The sequence below is a fragment of the Amblyraja radiata genome, chromosome 1, assembly GCF_010909765.2.
Source record: "Amblyraja radiata isolate CabotCenter1 chromosome 1, sAmbRad1.1.pri, whole genome shotgun sequence".
Lineage (NCBI taxonomy): Eukaryota > Metazoa > Chordata > Chondrichthyes > Rajiformes > Rajidae > Amblyraja > Amblyraja radiata.
The window spans coordinates 84,179,703-84,196,602 of NC_045956.1; the positions used below are offsets into that span (position 1 = coordinate 84,179,703).

A 16,900-nucleotide genomic window follows, 5' to 3' on the forward strand; every position below is an offset into this window, starting at 1 on the left:
ATCCATGTTGACTGTTCCTAATCAGACCCTGTTTATCCAGATGCTTATATATATTATCTCTAAGTATCCTTTCCATTAATTTGCCCACCACTGACGTCAAACTAACAGGTCTATAATTGCTAGGTTTACTCTTAGACCCCTTTTTAAACAATGGAACAACATGCGCAGTACGCCAATCCTCCGGCACTATTCCCGTTTCTAATGACATTTGAAATATTTCTGTCATAGCCCCTGCTATTTCTACACTAACTTCCCTCAATGTCCTAGGGAATATCCTGTCCGGACCTGGAGACTTATCCACTTTTATATTTCTCAAAAGTGTCAGTACTTCCTCTTCTTTGAATCTCATAGTTTCCATAGCTACTCTACTTGTTTCCCTTACCTCACATAATTCAATATCCTTCTCCTTGGTGAATACCGAAGAAAAGAAATTGTTCAATATCTCCCCCATCTCTTTTGGCTCTGCAGATAGCTGTCCACTCTGACTCTCTAATGGACCAATTTTATCCCTCGTTGTCCTTTTGCTATTAATATAGCTGTAGAAACCCTTTAGGTTTACTTTCACCTTACTTGCCAAAGCAACCTCATATCTTCTTTTAGCTTTTCTAATTTCTTTCTTAAGATTTTTTTTACATTCTTTATACTCCTCAAGCCCCTCATTTACTCCATGCTGCCTATAATTATTGTAGATCTCCCTCTTTTTCCGAACCGTCCAATTTCCCTTGAAAACCATGGCTCTTTCCGATTTTTACTATTTCCTTTCAACCGAACAGGGACATAAAGATTCTGTACTCTTAAAATTTCACCTTTAAATGTACTCCATTTCTCTTCCACATCTTTCCCATAAAACAAAATGTCCAAATTTACTCCTTTTAAATCCTTTTGCATCTCCTCAAAGTTAGCCTTTCTCCAATCAAAAATCTCAACCCTAGGTCCAGTTCTGACCCTCTCCATAATTATATTGAAACTAATGGTATTGTGATCACTGGTCCCGAACTGTTCCCCAACGCATACCTCTGCCACCTGACCCGTCTCATTTCCTAACAGGAGGTCCAGCACCGCCCCTTCTCTAGTAGGTACTTCTATGTATTGCTGCAAAAAACTATCCTGCACACATTTTACAAACTCCAACCCATCCAGCCCATTTACAGAATGTGTTTCCCAGTCTATGTGTGGAAAATTGAAAATTGAAGCACTACCTTGTGCTTACTACTAATATCTGCAATCTCCTTACATATTTGCTCTTCCAAGTCTCGCTCCCCATTTGGCGGTCTATAATACACCCCTATAAGTGTTGCTACCCCTTTCCCATTTCTCAGTTCCACCCAAATAGCCTCCCTAGACGAGCCCTCTAATCTATCCTGCCAAAGCACTGCTGTAATATCTTCCCTGATAAGCAATGCAACACCTCCACCTCTTGCCCCTCCAATTCTATCACACTTGAAGCAACGAAATCCTGGAATATTTAGTTTCCAATCACAGCCCTCCTGCAACCATGTTTCACTGATCGCCACAACATCATACTTCCAGGTGTCAATCCAGGCTCTGAGTTCATCCACCTTTCTTACAATGCTCCTAGCATTAAAATATATACACATTTAAGAAACCCACCCTCTCTTATTCTCTGTTTATTGTCTTTTTCTTCTCTCTCTCCTACATTTTGGGTCAGAGTGCTACCATTCTCTGCCTCCTGCCTCACACACTGACTGCTAGCTTTCCCAATTTGAGTCCCTCCCCCCAACAAAATACTAAACATGACAAATTTCATTTACATGACATTGTTGTGTCCCAAACATTATGGTGCCCTGAAATTGGGGGCCTACATATAAACACTGCTGTAATTTCTGCATGGTGAAACCAAAATATGTAAAAATGGCCTTTATTAAAATTTGACAATGTGCACTTTAACCGCATTTCTATTACAAATCTCAAATTGTGGAATACAGAGGCAAATAATTAAATGATGGGTCTTTGTCCTAAACATTATGGAGGGCACTGTATAAGCATCATGCTCTTTCTTTAAAAAAAAAAAAGAAGTTTGTTATTTTGATCCTTTGGAATGAACCATATTTTGCTTATCTTCCTCTAAATTTAATTTATGGCAATGTATAGGAGCTATTATGTGTATGGTCCTTTTAGTATGTGCTTTGTATTTTCAGGTAATATAATATTTTTTTTATTTGTAGATGCTGTAAAAGAAGTGGTACGGAAAAAGCTGTTGCAGGCTTGGCTTCGCATGTTGGATGGCAATATTTTGGACTTGCTCCATTGTCTAGATGTGGAAAATTGTGTTGATGAGGCTGAGTCTGCACTTAATGCTATGTTTGCTCAAAGCCATCTGGAGGAATTGGTTGATAATTGTCAAAAGCTGAATAATGGGTACGACAAAAATGATTTGTTCTAACTGTTGAAATAGTTTAACATGACAAATGTCTTAATTTACAAATATTTTAATCTAAAGCAAAAGGTTCTGGGGATGTACATGAGGTCATAGATGTCCTACCATGGTTCCCCATCAAGAAATCAAATGGGACTGAATTTACCTAAATGATAGTGCCTACTCTCAAACCAAAAGGTGGTGAATTGCATAAACACACTGAATATGTAAAAAAAAAAAAATAGTTTTGACATTTTTTAATTATTTTTTTAGCAAAACAATGAGTTGCGACATTTTTTAAATTTCAAAATATTGATCTGATTTTCAAAATGTTTTCTACCTTTCAGGAAAGTGATACCAGCAGAAAATTTAACTTGTGAAAATGCTCTGTATTGGAAATGTCTCTGCAACTATGTGAAATCAATGGGAAATAAAGGGGAAGAAGCCTTAGAAAAACTTTTGCCTGAAGCAGCTATTTATGCATCATATCTCTTGAGGTATACTCGTTAAATCGTTAAAATGTTGGTTCTGTTCATCTATAATAAGACATTATTAAGTTTGTGAAAAGATTGTATTTCTTGGTACAGTTATTGATCTTTTCCCATATCTGATTTGACTGTCTTTCTTTTATGGCAGATTTTTGGTGTGTTAAATTGCTTGCTCAAATCATCAGAATGGGTTTTTGTCTAAAGAAAATGTAACCAAATAAGGAAATGAATTTCCAGGTCCTTATAAAGAGATTGAAGCAAGATATTGTGCTTGATATTGTGATATGTTGCTAATCACTGTTCAGATGTAATACTGTCACTTTGAATATCGATAAGATTACAATTAATATATGGCACAGTTCTAGTTGTCATTGTATAAAACAAAACAAAATATTGTAGCTAATGGAACAATCAAGAAGAGAGCAATTAGAATGATTGAGAGGATGGAGGAATTAATAGAAACCGAAGGGGCAACTTTTTTTATACAAAGCATGGGGGGTATATGGAACAAGCTTAAGGTAGTGGGCAGGTGCCATAGACCTGCATGGGAAGGTAGACGCTCCTGCCCCCACGAGTCTCGGGCAGATGGGGCTGACAGCCTGGGAAGGCAGTCCTTCTAGGAGAGGGAAAACTCTGATTTAAAACCTCCACTGCCTTGTGGCCATATCCAGTCATGTAAAAGGCTCCAGGAGTAAACCTCAAGAAAATCCGGAGCCCCTAAGGCAGTTCGTCGTTGTCTACAACCTCGCTCTGGCAGCTTCTGCGATGGCGCTGGTGCCAAACTGTAACGGCCCAGCTGATCCTTTGGATCGATCAGCGACGTGGGGAGGGGGGACTTGCTGCATGGGCACCAGCCTGTCCTCCATATGAGCTTGCATCCGACCAGGATGCATCACCCATGGTCAGTCATGACTGAGAGGGGCCTACTACTTCTACTGTCAGGGAGTAGTTGAGTCACATACTATCATATCATTTAAAAAAGCATTTGGACAGGTACATGGATGGGATAGGTTTAGAAGGATATGGGCTAAATGCAGGCAGGTGGGACTAGTGTAGCTGGGGCAAGATGGGCAAGTTGGGCCAAGGGCCTGTTTCCATGCCGTATGACTATTGACTATGAATTGAATTTTCAGAATATTTTTAAAAATTGGACCAGTTATTACTACAAAAGGAAAAAAAAGATTGCTAATTTTATAATTAAAAGTGTTGATGTAGGGCATGAGAAATTGTTGCAGCTTGTCAAAATAGTAGAATAAGGGTATCAAAGGGAGATGTAGTCACTTGGCTAGTCGAGCTACTGCCTGGCCGTGCCAGAAATCCGGTTTCCATCTTGATCTCCAGCAAAGCACAGTCTGGAATATGTATCTTCTCGCTGTGATCATCCCACGTTTCCACTGGGTGTTCTGAAATATACGTGCATTCCAAAATTGGAAGGTTAGTTGGTCACTCTAACGTGCTGCTAGCGTGCAGGTAGGTGGTAAAATCTGGGGGAAGTTGGTGGGAGTAGGGAAAATTCATGGAGGAATGGGATAATTCTGTGAGCTGGAATAGACTAGATCGAATGGCTGCCGCCTTTGACACAAGAACTGGGACGTGATTGAGTTGTGAAAAATTCAAAATGTATTTGAATGTTAAGCAGTCAATCTCTAAACAATTCATTAATTGGACGTCCTATATGTAACGCACTAACTGCAGCAAAAAAACAAAAACAAACCTGAGTTCCTCCAGTATTTTGTTCCTTGCTTAAAATTCCAACATCTGCAATCTCTTGACGCCAGAGTCCAATTGCAGATGAGTCATTCTTCTGTTGCTTCTTATTGAGAAGATTGGTCTGATGTGCAATTGTTAATTCTTTACCAAGGTCTTGCACCTTTGGTTAGGTCAGGTCCACTTGGAACAAATAAACTGGACAGGTGCACAATTGTAAAGGTAATGGAGAACTACTGGCTATCCTAACCACAGAGCACTTGGTTTTCAGATGGCTAGATTTTTGACATCAAACCTGTACATAGTGAGCATAACAGGAATTTGGTTATCGTAGAGGTGTAAGGAACGTACATTTAGATGGCTGCTGGAGTGAAGATTGTCAGTTTCACTCCACCAGCACACACAAATGCACTTGCTCTGACTCTACCATTTGTCACGTCCTCTGACAGATGGGGGATCTGTTGAACTGGGGGAGTTATAGTTGTAGAAAGCCACCACTAGAGTGTCTTCAGAAGTTGGTAAATTTATTCTTGGAAAATATTCCAATGAGTTATTTGTCATGTGCCGTGTGCTAGATGTAGCATCCTGTGTGGAAGTGGAGACTTTGTGTCAAAAGACTGCAGAGCTTTTCTCCTGTGGGGATTTTATTTGCCCAAGTTTGTATTTTTATAGACTTCATCTCTACTTATTGGATAAATACCAACTGAATGAAATGACCCTTTTAACCAATTATTGGTAGGGATTGGAAAATGCAGCTAAAATATTTAGTTTACAAATTACTATTGATTTCTTCTGTTATTAGTTTCTTGAAAAACCTTCCTGTTCTGAAAGAATCGCTGAGAGCTGACTTTACCCAAGTTGAAGACGTAATGAAAAAAGAATTCATAAGTCAAGAGTTGCTTAGTCTTGTTGGTTGCCTGGATACATCAGAAGAAGGTGGCAGGTATATTTTGTTAAATTTATCCTGTATTTTCAAATGGTTTGAAGAAGCCAACAATCAATTGATGTCGGATATGAACCAGTGAACTATTTTTATGTTCAATCGCAGCTTGATTAAATTTTGGAATTGGATAATGTTATATCAAAGATCAAATGATTGTGGTCATATCATTCAGGTTTTTGGTATTATTGAGAGATGGTGGTAAAACATGTTTCTCCAAAGTAGCCATCCATTGCACCCCCTACCAAGTTTTCCTCCTTATCAATAATGTACAACTTTAGACAATAGGTGTAGGAGTAGGCCATGCGGCCATTCGAGCCAGCACCGGCATTCATTGTGATCATGGCTGATCATCCACAATCAGTACCCCGTTCCTGCCTTCTCCACTATCTTTAAGAGCTCTCTCTTGAAAGCATCCAGAGAATTGGCCTCCATTGCCTTGCCTCAGGCTGGACAAAGATGCAGGAACAGGAATAGGTCATTCATTGCTCTGCGATTCATGCACACTTTGACCTTGTTCAAAAACACTTTCTTTCCTATTCTCCTTAAGAGTCCCTTAGTATTTATTTTTCTCTTCAAACATCAGTGCAAATTCCCCTTAGAAAGTGTGTTTAATCTTTTCAGGCTGTGAATTCTAGATCATAATAACTTGTTCTAATTCTATTTAAAAATCATGTTATGTTACTTGATTCATTTGATTATCTGTGATTTCTATATTTTTTTTTAATCTGGCAAAATAAATTCCTTTCTGATATTCGAATTATTCTATTGAATCTCTTTGTTTCTTTGCCACAAGAACATTACTACATTCTCTATCTGTATCTAAAGTTCAATTTATTTGGTACTGTTCAAGTAAATTTCCGTCATGCCTTCTCCATTGTCTCAACATCCCTTCAAAAGAGATCTGTTCATATATTATCACAATATTTCAACTAGTGGTATAACCAGCATTTTATAAAGATTTGGTATTGCTACCTTGGTTTCGTATGTTATTCTTTTATTTATAAAACCAAATGTCCTGTGAAGTCCACCTAAACCTTGATACCTGCAAATGTTTTTCATATGTTTACATCTGTTCCTGCATTATTTTTTTAAATTGTAGCATTTAGTTTTTAGTGCCACTCTTCATTTTTTTTTCAAATTTGAATAATTTAATGTTTTTGAGTTGCGTTTCTGTTTGATGTATGCCCATTTCTTCAGTTCTTATTATATCCTCCTAATGTCTATTACCCTAAGGGCGGCCACGGTGGCGCAGCGGTAGAGTTGCTGCCTTAAAGTGAATGCAGCGCCGGAGACCCGTGCTGTCTGTACGGAGTTTGTACGTTCTCCCCGTGACCTGCGTGGGTTTTCTCCGATATCTTTGGTTTCCTCCTACACTCCAAAGACGTACAGGCTTGTAGGTTAATTGGCTTGATAAATGTAAAAATTGTCCCTAGTGGGTGTAGGATGGTGTTGATGTGCGGGGATCGCTGGTCGGCCGAAGGGCCTGTTTCCGCGCTGTATCTCTAAACTAAACGAAATTCTCCTCTCTGTTAACTTTATTTTTGAGTCTTGTGTCCTCTTCAAATTTTAAGATTGATGTCTGGTATACTTAACATACAGGAGAGATTAGTTGTCTGAAAACACTGAAAATCAACAATCTACTGTTATTTGACCAATCAAAAGCACCCGATTTTAATCCCATGGACTTCAGTTGTTCTAATAAATGTTTGAGTGGTATTTTAAGAAATCGGTATAAATAACGTTACAATGTGAATTTTCATTTTGATTGAATTTTTGGTGTAGTTGAAGTCTCCGGATGCTGCTTGATTCAGATTTTGTGGTCTGTTTTGCCAGGAAATGTATGCTGGGAGTGTTGAAGGAAATTCTACTCTTGCCTAATACACCAAGTACTCTTGTAGCAAAAGTGATGAAGCAATTGCTCAGCATCCAGAAAGAAAATGATAGAAGGATTCGGCTGGTAAGACTGCAGTTCTGCTGTGAAGATTTCATGGTGTTAAAATGTATGCCTTATTTAACTATTAATTTGAGAATTTGGGCATTCTATTGGTAAAATAGTTGCTGCAGGTTTTGGTCCTGAGCAATGGATCTTGCTTTTGGCTTTGATCTTGTGAACATAATCATCATAATTTCAAACCACAAGATTCTCGCACCTGTAATGTTATTGTGAAGTGAAATTCAGAATGCTATGTATTACAGGTGTATCAGTGATTTATTGGAGGATTGCTATACTTGGTTTATAAGGCTGAGAGAAGTGCAGTCGCAAGGGTGAACTGTACTTCTCCCAGTTGCCATGTGATGTGGTTATCATTAAACTAAATGTAAATTTTAATTAATGTTCACATCATTTGGTGTAGATATTTCTTTCCCCAGGTATGCTACTTCTTAAAAACTCAGTGCCCTGTAAAATCTAACTTTTAATAATTAACCATGTTCGGGAATTGTCTTCTAGAATTCATCATGCCTAAAAATACAGGTCAGGTTTCAAGTTATTCCTGGTGAACAAATGGCTTTCATTTTTACAGACATCTATGAGTTGGATCTGTCCATAGATTGGAAAATACACAGAAATCATTTAATATTGTAACCATTCCTCCAATGTATTGTATTGAATGATACCAAGAGCACATAAGACTGAGAAGAAGGAAAAATATTACTGTAAGGGAAGAGAGCAAACCATTTCTGCTGTTTGTAAGAATGTAGGGTTGTATGTACATTGGATTTTAGACTTTAACTAGACCAAGTGCAGACCCGTTGGGTCAGCTCCCCCAATGCATTATTTGCAGCGCTCACCGTTTCCCACAATGCAACCCGTTTGGCTTTTTTTCAAACTTTAATCATGAATAATCCGGGGGCGCAGGGGGTGTGGCACTCGGCAGCTTGAGAGCCCATTGTGATTGATTTACTGGAGGGGGTGCCGGGGGGGAGGGGGCAGGGGGTGTGGCACTCGGCAGCTTGAGAGCCCATTGTAATTGGTGCACTGGTGGGGGAGGAGGGGGTTGAAGCGCTGGTGTGCCCCATCCTCCCAGAGTGGCCCGTCCTACCTTGTGAGTGCATTGTGATGCCACTCAGATATTTTTTCCCGAAATGAGTGTTTGAAGAAATTGGGCTGTTTTTAAAATTTCAACGATTATTAACTTTGTAAATACAGGTAGAAATGCGATGGGAAGATGTTTATCGCCACGGAAAAAATGTGTAGGATGTGTGAAAATGGGAAGGCTCTAGCCTAGATCGGATTTAACCAGATTAACACAGAGACACATCGTGGGCACAAACAAGACAAAGACTTGTAGTTATATGGAGATAGTGTCATGCGGCCTCAATGATATGTAGTGGTGTCTATGTCGGGGGTTAAAGACCTTCTTTACTCTCTGATAAGTTTTACAACGATTTCACAGACGTGGTAATGAATCCAAGATATTATTAATAATTAATGTCCAACTGAAGCTAGTTTGACTTTGTCAGTGTAGCACATTAAATTCCATTACATACATATAAATGCAAGAACAAAATAAAATCAAGATCCCTTGTGCCTGGTTAACATTCAATAAGATAATTACTTTGCTGCAATAACCCCATTTACCTTGATTCTGTCAGAATCCATAAAATGCACCTATTATAGATATGCTTAACGTCTATAGTTCCATGACCATCATGGGTAATGAATTCCATCCTCTAGTGTAGGAATTTCTCATTTTTAAAATATAATTAGGGGTCTTTGATTCCTGTATTGGTTCGATAAGGTTGGTGGGTTATTGTACCTGTATGAACCTGTAAAATGGAAAAGGTTGGTGGGTTATTGTACCTGTATGAACCTACAAATATATCAGTTTAATTACTGGAAAATCAAGGTAGTAACATAAATGGCTGAATTTAGTTCAATGTCAATTTGATTGTAGCTTTGATCTAAAATGGTAAAGGTTATTGTAAAATAAGTGAATCTTGAAAAGTTTTTAGGTTCTAGTCCTCTCAGGGAAAAAAAATAGTTCTCCAGTTGTGTTATGCTGGCCTACAGTGAGTTCATGATTTAAGTGGTTCCAACAAGGAAAACATGGAAAGATTATGTTTGGAGTTAACAATGCAGTTTACAGGATACCAAATGGATCTTACATTTGCCCTTTTTCCTATCAACTTCAGAGATGTGGTACATTGTGAAATTCCATATTGAGAGAGACTCAGAATTAACTCACAGAGCAACAGAATGGTTGTAACATAAAAGTTGGATATTCAAGCTGTCAAGTCTGTACTTGCTCAGCTTGTTCCACTTTTTTGCCTTCACCCCATAACTCTGCCGATTCTTTCTTTTCAAATACGTACCCAGCCTCCTTTCGATTCTGCAATCAAATCTGCCTCCATTACAGTCTATCAGTTTATTTTTGCCTCAGACGGCTAACTTTAAAAAAAATACTTGTCATTTTTGGGCAATCTTCTTAATTCTAGATTCTTAATTCAAGAAACTGCAGTGCTGGAACTGGAGCTAAAACCAAATTGCTGGTGAAACTCTGCAGGCCAGGCAGTATCTATGGAGGCAAAGGGATAGCCGATGCTTCAGTTGGAGACCCTGCATCAGAATGTCATCAAATTAATCATGATTTGCCTTCATCAAATCCCTGTTGCAGGGTCTCAACCTGCAACATTGATTATCCCTTTGCTGAATGACCTGCTGAGTTTCTACAGCAGCTTTTTTTCTTGCACCCTTATTCTATGCCCCCTAGTTTTTGAAAACTCCAACAACAGAAACAGTTATACAGTCTATTCTGTGTATTCCCTTCATGAGATCTCCTTGCAACCTTCTCCAATGCAAGGAGAATAACCCCAGCTTCTCTAGCCCATCCACATAATTAATGTCCCTCATACCTTAAATGATTTGAGTGAACCTTTTGTAAAGTGTGATATCCAGAAATTGTTCAATTCGTATTAAACCAGTGTTTTAAAAAGTTATTCCGTTTCTGCTCTTATACTTTTAACTTCAAAATAATAAAGCACATTTATCCTGTATGCTTTTTAAACCACTTTCTCGGCTGTTCTTAGCCCATTCAACAAATTAACGTACTCCTGGATGTTTCTTGTACACCATTTAGAATTGTGCCCTCTGGTTTACATTGCACCTTCTTGTTCTTCTAGCCAAAATGACTCTTCAATTATTGTTATTATTTGATTTAATATTGCAGGTTGCAGAAATAATATCAGATATCCGAGTGCCAACTGTTCATGTTGATGTGCCAGAGAATGCTGATGAAGAAAGGAGGAGGCAAGTCAAGGTATACCTAGGCTAGTGACTATTTTGGCTAGGCATAATTTGTAACCATGTACCATTTAAAAACAATATTAATATTTTGGAGATTTGATGGACATGAGGAATATTTTTATTGTACACACCATTGAATTAATTAAAAGTGAAGTAATAAATTGCAAAATTGGAAAACTGGATAAAGACTTTTATATCTTAGTGATTTGGAAGGTTGCTTTTGAGATGCCAATTCAAAGTGTTAAAATTATACTTCTGATTTGTAACCATGGCCTGAGCAGTTACAACTGTAAAAAGGCATGGGACTTGCTTGGAAATGCTGGCAGTTCTCCCCCACACTTCCAGTGTTCACTCTCCAGTGCACAAGTTCTGAATTTATTAGCCAAGTTCCACTATCATTTTCCTGGCTGCACTTAAGGTGGAAATCGAGTAGTGAAATACAAACATTGTGAAATTCACAGCAGTTATATTAAGAAATCTGCATGCTGAATCCAAGCCTATCATTTCAATGGAAAGGAATGACTGAGGGAAAGGGCAATGAAGGCAATGTTTTTTTAAAATTTGGTGATTGCATAATATTTTTAATTGTTTAAGAGTGTTTAAGTGATTTTAAATTTATATATAACACTTTTTATTTTATGTTTAATAGTTTTAGAATGTTTCTGATTATTGTGGACGCTTGGAAGAATTCTAAGCATTTTCCAGAATGCAAATCTAACTTTTTGGCTCTGCTGTTAATCTGCCTGTTTGATCGTCATAAAATATTTGCATAGATTTTGATACACAAGAGCGAGAGTGATGGCTCATCCCAACTGCGAATATTAGCTCACTGTTATGAATTTCTGGGCATTACTATGTTAATACAACAATATTCTATTTCTACTTCCGCAGCTTGCTAGTATTAAAGTTCAACTGATAGAAGCAAAACAAGCACTGGAGGAGAGTATAGCTAGCCAGGATTTCATTGCTGCCTCAAAGCTGAAGCAGAAAATTGAGGAATTGGAAAACTTCAAAACTGAAATGATTAAGGCAACTGAACAACCAGAAGTTAAAGAAAATTTCATTGAAAAGGTACTTTTATTTTACAGAAAGCTTAACTTATGAATAAGTTTATTGGCCAGGTACGTACACATACAAGGAATTTGCCTTGGTGCTCTGCTCGCAAGTAACAACACGACATACAGTAACAACTAGACTATGTGGGACCCATTGGGTCCCAGCATCACACGGGATGGCTGGTCACCCAACGCAATATTCCACCTCCACCAATTCCAATATTGCTGGCCAGTGGGTGGGGGGCTTTCAGTTGTGCTAGTATGGGTGTTGTGGGCCGAAGGGACTGGTTTCCAGAGGGCTAGTATGGACATACAATACAATACAATACAACAATACAATTCAATTTATTGTCATTTGGACCCCTTGAGGTCCAAACGAAATGTCGTTTCTGCAGCCATACATTACAAACAAATAGACCCAAGACACAACATAATTTACATAAACATCCATCACATTGCTGTGAAGGAAGGCCAAAAAAACTTCTCTCTCCACTGCACTCCCCCCCCCCCCCCCCCCCGATGTCAAAGTCAAAGTCAAAGCCCCCGGCGGGCGATGGCGATTGTCCCGTGGCCATTAAAGCCACGCCGGGTGATGCAAGGTCACGCACCGGATCTTGGTGTTAGAGCCCCCGGCGCGCGCTCGCAATCCCGCAGCCATTCCAAGCCGCGCGGGGCGATGCTGTAAGGCCCCGCTCCAGGAGCTCTTCAACCCCGCAACTCGGGCGGGAGAAGTCGCCGTTGCGGAAGCCCCGAAAAGCGGTCTCCCTCCAGGGACCCGCGGGCTCCCGGTGTCACTGTCTGCCAAACCCGCAGTTGCAGCCTCCGAACCTCCGGGGGTCGGGTCGCAGCAGCGTCCACCACCGCTCCACCCGCTCTGGACTCGGCCAGCTCCGCGACGGTGAGGTGAGTAGTCGGCACCACAGCCCCCGGTCTTCCTGTTGGAGGCCGCTCCTCGTTGCAGCCCCAACGACAACGGAGACCCGACAAAGAAGAGGTCGGGTCTCCCGTGCAGGGAGAGATTTAAAAGTTACCCCCTCCCCCCCACACCACCCCCACCCCCCCACACACATACCCCAACAAAAAATAACAAAAACTACATTGTGGGCCGAATGGATTCTTGGGCTGGCAGCTCAGTCACTGAGGCCTGGCAGTACAGTCACTGAGACCTGGCAGGCTGGTAGCTGAGAAACTGCCAGAAATTCTGCCCAAAACAGGTGATAGACTGTCAGAGAGAAGGGGGAGAGGGTGGACTGAATGGATTATTGGGCTGACAGTTCAGTCACACGGCTGGTGGGCTGGCAGTTCACTTACTCATGGCTGGAGGGCTGGCAGTGCAGTCACTCCCGGCTGGAGGGTTGGCAGTGCAGTCACTCGCGGCTGGAGGGCAGGCAGTGCAGTCACAGCTGGTGGGCTGGCAGTTCACTTACTCAAGGCTGGTGGGCTGGCAGTGCAGTCACTCACGACTGGTGGGCTGGCAGTGCAGTCACTCACGGCTGGTGGGCTGGCAGTGCAGTCACTCACGGCTGGTGGGCTCGCAGTGCAGTCACTCACGGCTGGTGGGCTCGTAGTGCAGTCACTCACGGCTGGTGGGCTGGCAGTGCAGTCACTCATGGCTGGTGGGCTGGCAGTTCGGTCACTTACAGCTGGTGGGCTGGCAGTTCCCTTACAGCTCGTGGGCTGGCAGTGCAGTCACTCATGGCTGGTGGGTTGGCAGTTCAGTCACTGACAGCAGGTGGGCTGTCAGTTCAGTCACTCACGGCTGGTGGGCTGGCAGTGCAGTCACTCACGCCTGGTACGCTGGCAGTTCACTCAGTCACCCCTCCTCCCTTCACTCCCCACTCTGCTCCTTGCCATTCCCCTCTGCCCCGATGCATTCAGTCCATCTCCCCACAACTTCCCACCATGCACTCTTAATGGTTCTCCCACAGAGCATCCATTCCCGCCCATTAGGTTCCCTTTGTGATGAAGAACACACAGGCATGAAAAGTGGAAAAAGGATTTATTAAAGTTTAAAATGTGAATGACTTAAAATATAAGAACAATTTAAATGTTAACGGTGAGAATTATTGTTCTTTCTTGTTGTGTCTCTTGTTGCTGCTCTCTGCGTCTTTATGTCTCTGCTGTTGATAAAAAAAAGAGACAATTTAAATATAGAGAGATTCAGCGGTCAAGGTTTAACAAACAAAATCTGAGAATTTATCTCAGAAGTCATCATTCAACGAAGCACGCTTTTAATGACAATATTCTTGGTCGATGTTCCATCCTTCAGGAAAACTTTGACATTTCGTTTCATCTTTCCTCGGCTAAGAGACATATAGTTTTCCATGCTAAATACCGGTTTGTCGAGGTAGATCAACACCTTCTGCATTGTTTGTCCTTGTGCTTTATGGATCGTCATAGCAAAACATGATTGAATGGAGAATTGGGTCTGCTGAAGGGGAATGTCTTCACATTCTGTTAAATTGAGTGCATACCCTGCTCTCTGCTCAGCATTCAGCAGATGCCCATTCTCAACAAATTGCTGTTCAGTTCTATCGTATAGCAATTCCTGCAGCAATTCTGGATTGTCATCATCAAAGTGCATCCTTCCATTTCTTGGTTTTGGTAAATGTCCTGCAGCCGAGGGAGGGGGCTCTCGTGGGCTGATGGAGAGAAGGGGGGGCAGTCCTCACTCACTCATGGCCTCTGGACTAACAGACTGAATCACGGATTGTGGACTGACTGACTTATGCCCGACTTCTGGAGTCACTCCGACTTTTGTAAACTGAAAACTGTAACATCCACATTAAGAAACAGATTCTTCCTGACAGCCATCAGGCTATTAAACATAACGAATAAACTCTGAACTACGAAAGACTATATTATTTGTACTATTTGTTGATCACACACACTCACGCACAGACTCGTGCGCCGGCGCACTCACACACAGACGCGCGCACACACACACAGACTCTCGCGCACGCACACACAGACTCTCGCACACAAATGCACACGCACACACAAGCACACACAGACTCGCACACACGCACACACAGACTTGCGCACACACAGACTCTCGCGCGCACAAACACAGACTCTCGCGCGCACACACACAGACTCGCGCACAAACACACATATATAGGGAGGTTGCACGGCAGTCGGGTCACGACCCGTGACCCATACTGTTGCTACGCTACGCCAACTGGAGTACACGCAATGAACTGCAGGTAAGCACTTACCATTGTTTCCAGCATAGCGGGCCCATTAAAACCCACCGAAATGGTCAATTTTTGTGCTGTAACTAATTATGGAAATCGGGATAAGCGTGAGAGATATTTATCCTACTTCAGAATTCCAACAGTGAGGAGAAATGACTAGATAGAAGCGACAGCTGAAGGGACAACAACAGCTAAAGTGCTTGGCTAACATTGGCCAAGCACATGTCGAGATTGAAAATATTGGGAATTATCGCATTTGCTCACTGCATTTCAAACAGTAAGGCATTATTTGTGTTTTTTCTTGATTCCTTTGGCATCTAAAAATCTGGCTGTAAAATTTTTAAATCGCCCTTGGTTCTCAAATGGGTTTTTACATAAAAAATGAAAACGCCTCTGAAGCAAAATTTATAATTTAAAAAAATCGCAAACCATACATGGTTTTGAATTAAATTTTACTCAGATGCAAGCCAAGGAATGGCATATTAGTTAGCTGTTAATTGGACATAATCAACCTCAGCATATTGACAATATCCTATTGAAAGGGAGTGGATGTTTAAGCTGTCAGGGCATTTTATTATTTGCCAAAATATACATCTCAATAGCATAATGATAGAAAACTTACTTTCCCACACACCACTCGTAAGTCTGGAGATTTTTATAATGATAAATTTAGCTTCAGAAGCATTTTCTTTTTGCATGTAAAAATTCACTTCAGAACCATGGGCGATTTTTAAATTTTACAGCCAGATTTATCACTTCTGAAACTTTTTAGATACCAAAGGAATCAAGAAAAAACACAAATAATGCCTTACTGTTGATGAAATGCAGTGAGCAAAGGCGATAATTCCCAATATTTTCAATCTCGATATTTGCACAATGTTTGCCAAGCACTTTAGCTGTTGTTGTCCCTTCAGCTCTCGCTTCTCTTTACCTTAATTTCTCTTCACTTTTGGAATTCTGAAGTAGGATAGATGTCTCTCACAGTTACCCCGACTTCCACAATCATTTACAGAGCAAAAAAATCACCATTTTGGCGGTTTTTAACAGGTAGGAAAGTACGCGTTTAGTGTATTAACAACATAGACCGGAAGCTGCGATGTCCTCCAGATGGATTGAGCGGCTCCGTGCGTCAAGCCCTTTGACCCGGTGACCTTACGTGCGACCACCCTATACACACACAGACTCTCAGACACACACTGTCACACACACTCTCACTAAACTATACTAAAATGCCAAGTAACTTCAGAATGTGGTAAACATATAGTGTGTAAACCGAATGATTCAAACGTTTAAATCCTCCTGTAGAGGCTGCTGCTACTGAAGCAAAAACGTGCTTTAAATAACGTCCAACAAACACACTCACCATAGGCAGAGCAGTTAGCTCTCTAGAATTATTCAACGGCGTCTTCTGCACTCAGCGCCATCTTGACGTCACCCTCCCGCTTCTTGCCACGAATCGCAAATGACGCACTCAGCGCCAGCTTGCTGCAACCCGGAAATTGCGTCATCGCCGCCATCTTGCCACTAAGCGAAAGTCATGGAATGAGCACCAATTTTGCAATTAAACAGTCCTGATCTAATAAAATGTTTATTCACGCTTTATCCATCCAAAAACTGTTGCAACCATTTATAAAGCCAAGACAAACAATTTGGCTAACACTTTACAACCAATACATTTTCTGAAAACTTTTTAAAAGCCAAGGCAATTTTGCTAACACTTTACAACCAATACATTTTCTGAAAGCTTTTTAAAAGCCAAGACATTTTGGCAAACACTTTACAACCAATACATTTTCTGAAAACATTTTAAAAGCAAAGACAAACAATTTTGCAAACACTTTACAACCAATACATTTTCTGCTCACTCACTCACTCACCCACACTCAAT

At 40.8% G+C, this 16,900-nt stretch overlaps 1 protein-coding gene across 3 annotated transcripts in view; it reads left to right on the forward strand.

Moving 5' to 3' along the window:
- The window catches only part of ncapg (non-SMC condensin I complex subunit G), a 90,377-nt gene that overhangs the window by 36,728 nt on the left and 36,749 nt on the right, over positions 1 to 16,900 (forward strand). For all 3 annotated transcript variants that reach the window (XM_033026077.1, XM_033026070.1, XM_033026086.1), the window contains exons 7-12: positions 2,187 to 2,379; positions 2,725 to 2,874; positions 5,375 to 5,515; positions 7,349 to 7,472; positions 10,684 to 10,773; positions 11,652 to 11,831. In XM_033026077.1, coding sequence (XP_032881968.1) covers positions 2,187 to 2,379; positions 2,725 to 2,874; positions 5,375 to 5,515; positions 7,349 to 7,472; positions 10,684 to 10,773; positions 11,652 to 11,831 — 878 coding nt within the window. The remainder of the gene's footprint in view (positions 1 to 2,186; positions 2,380 to 2,724; positions 2,875 to 5,374; positions 5,516 to 7,348; positions 7,473 to 10,683; positions 10,774 to 11,651; positions 11,832 to 16,900) is intronic.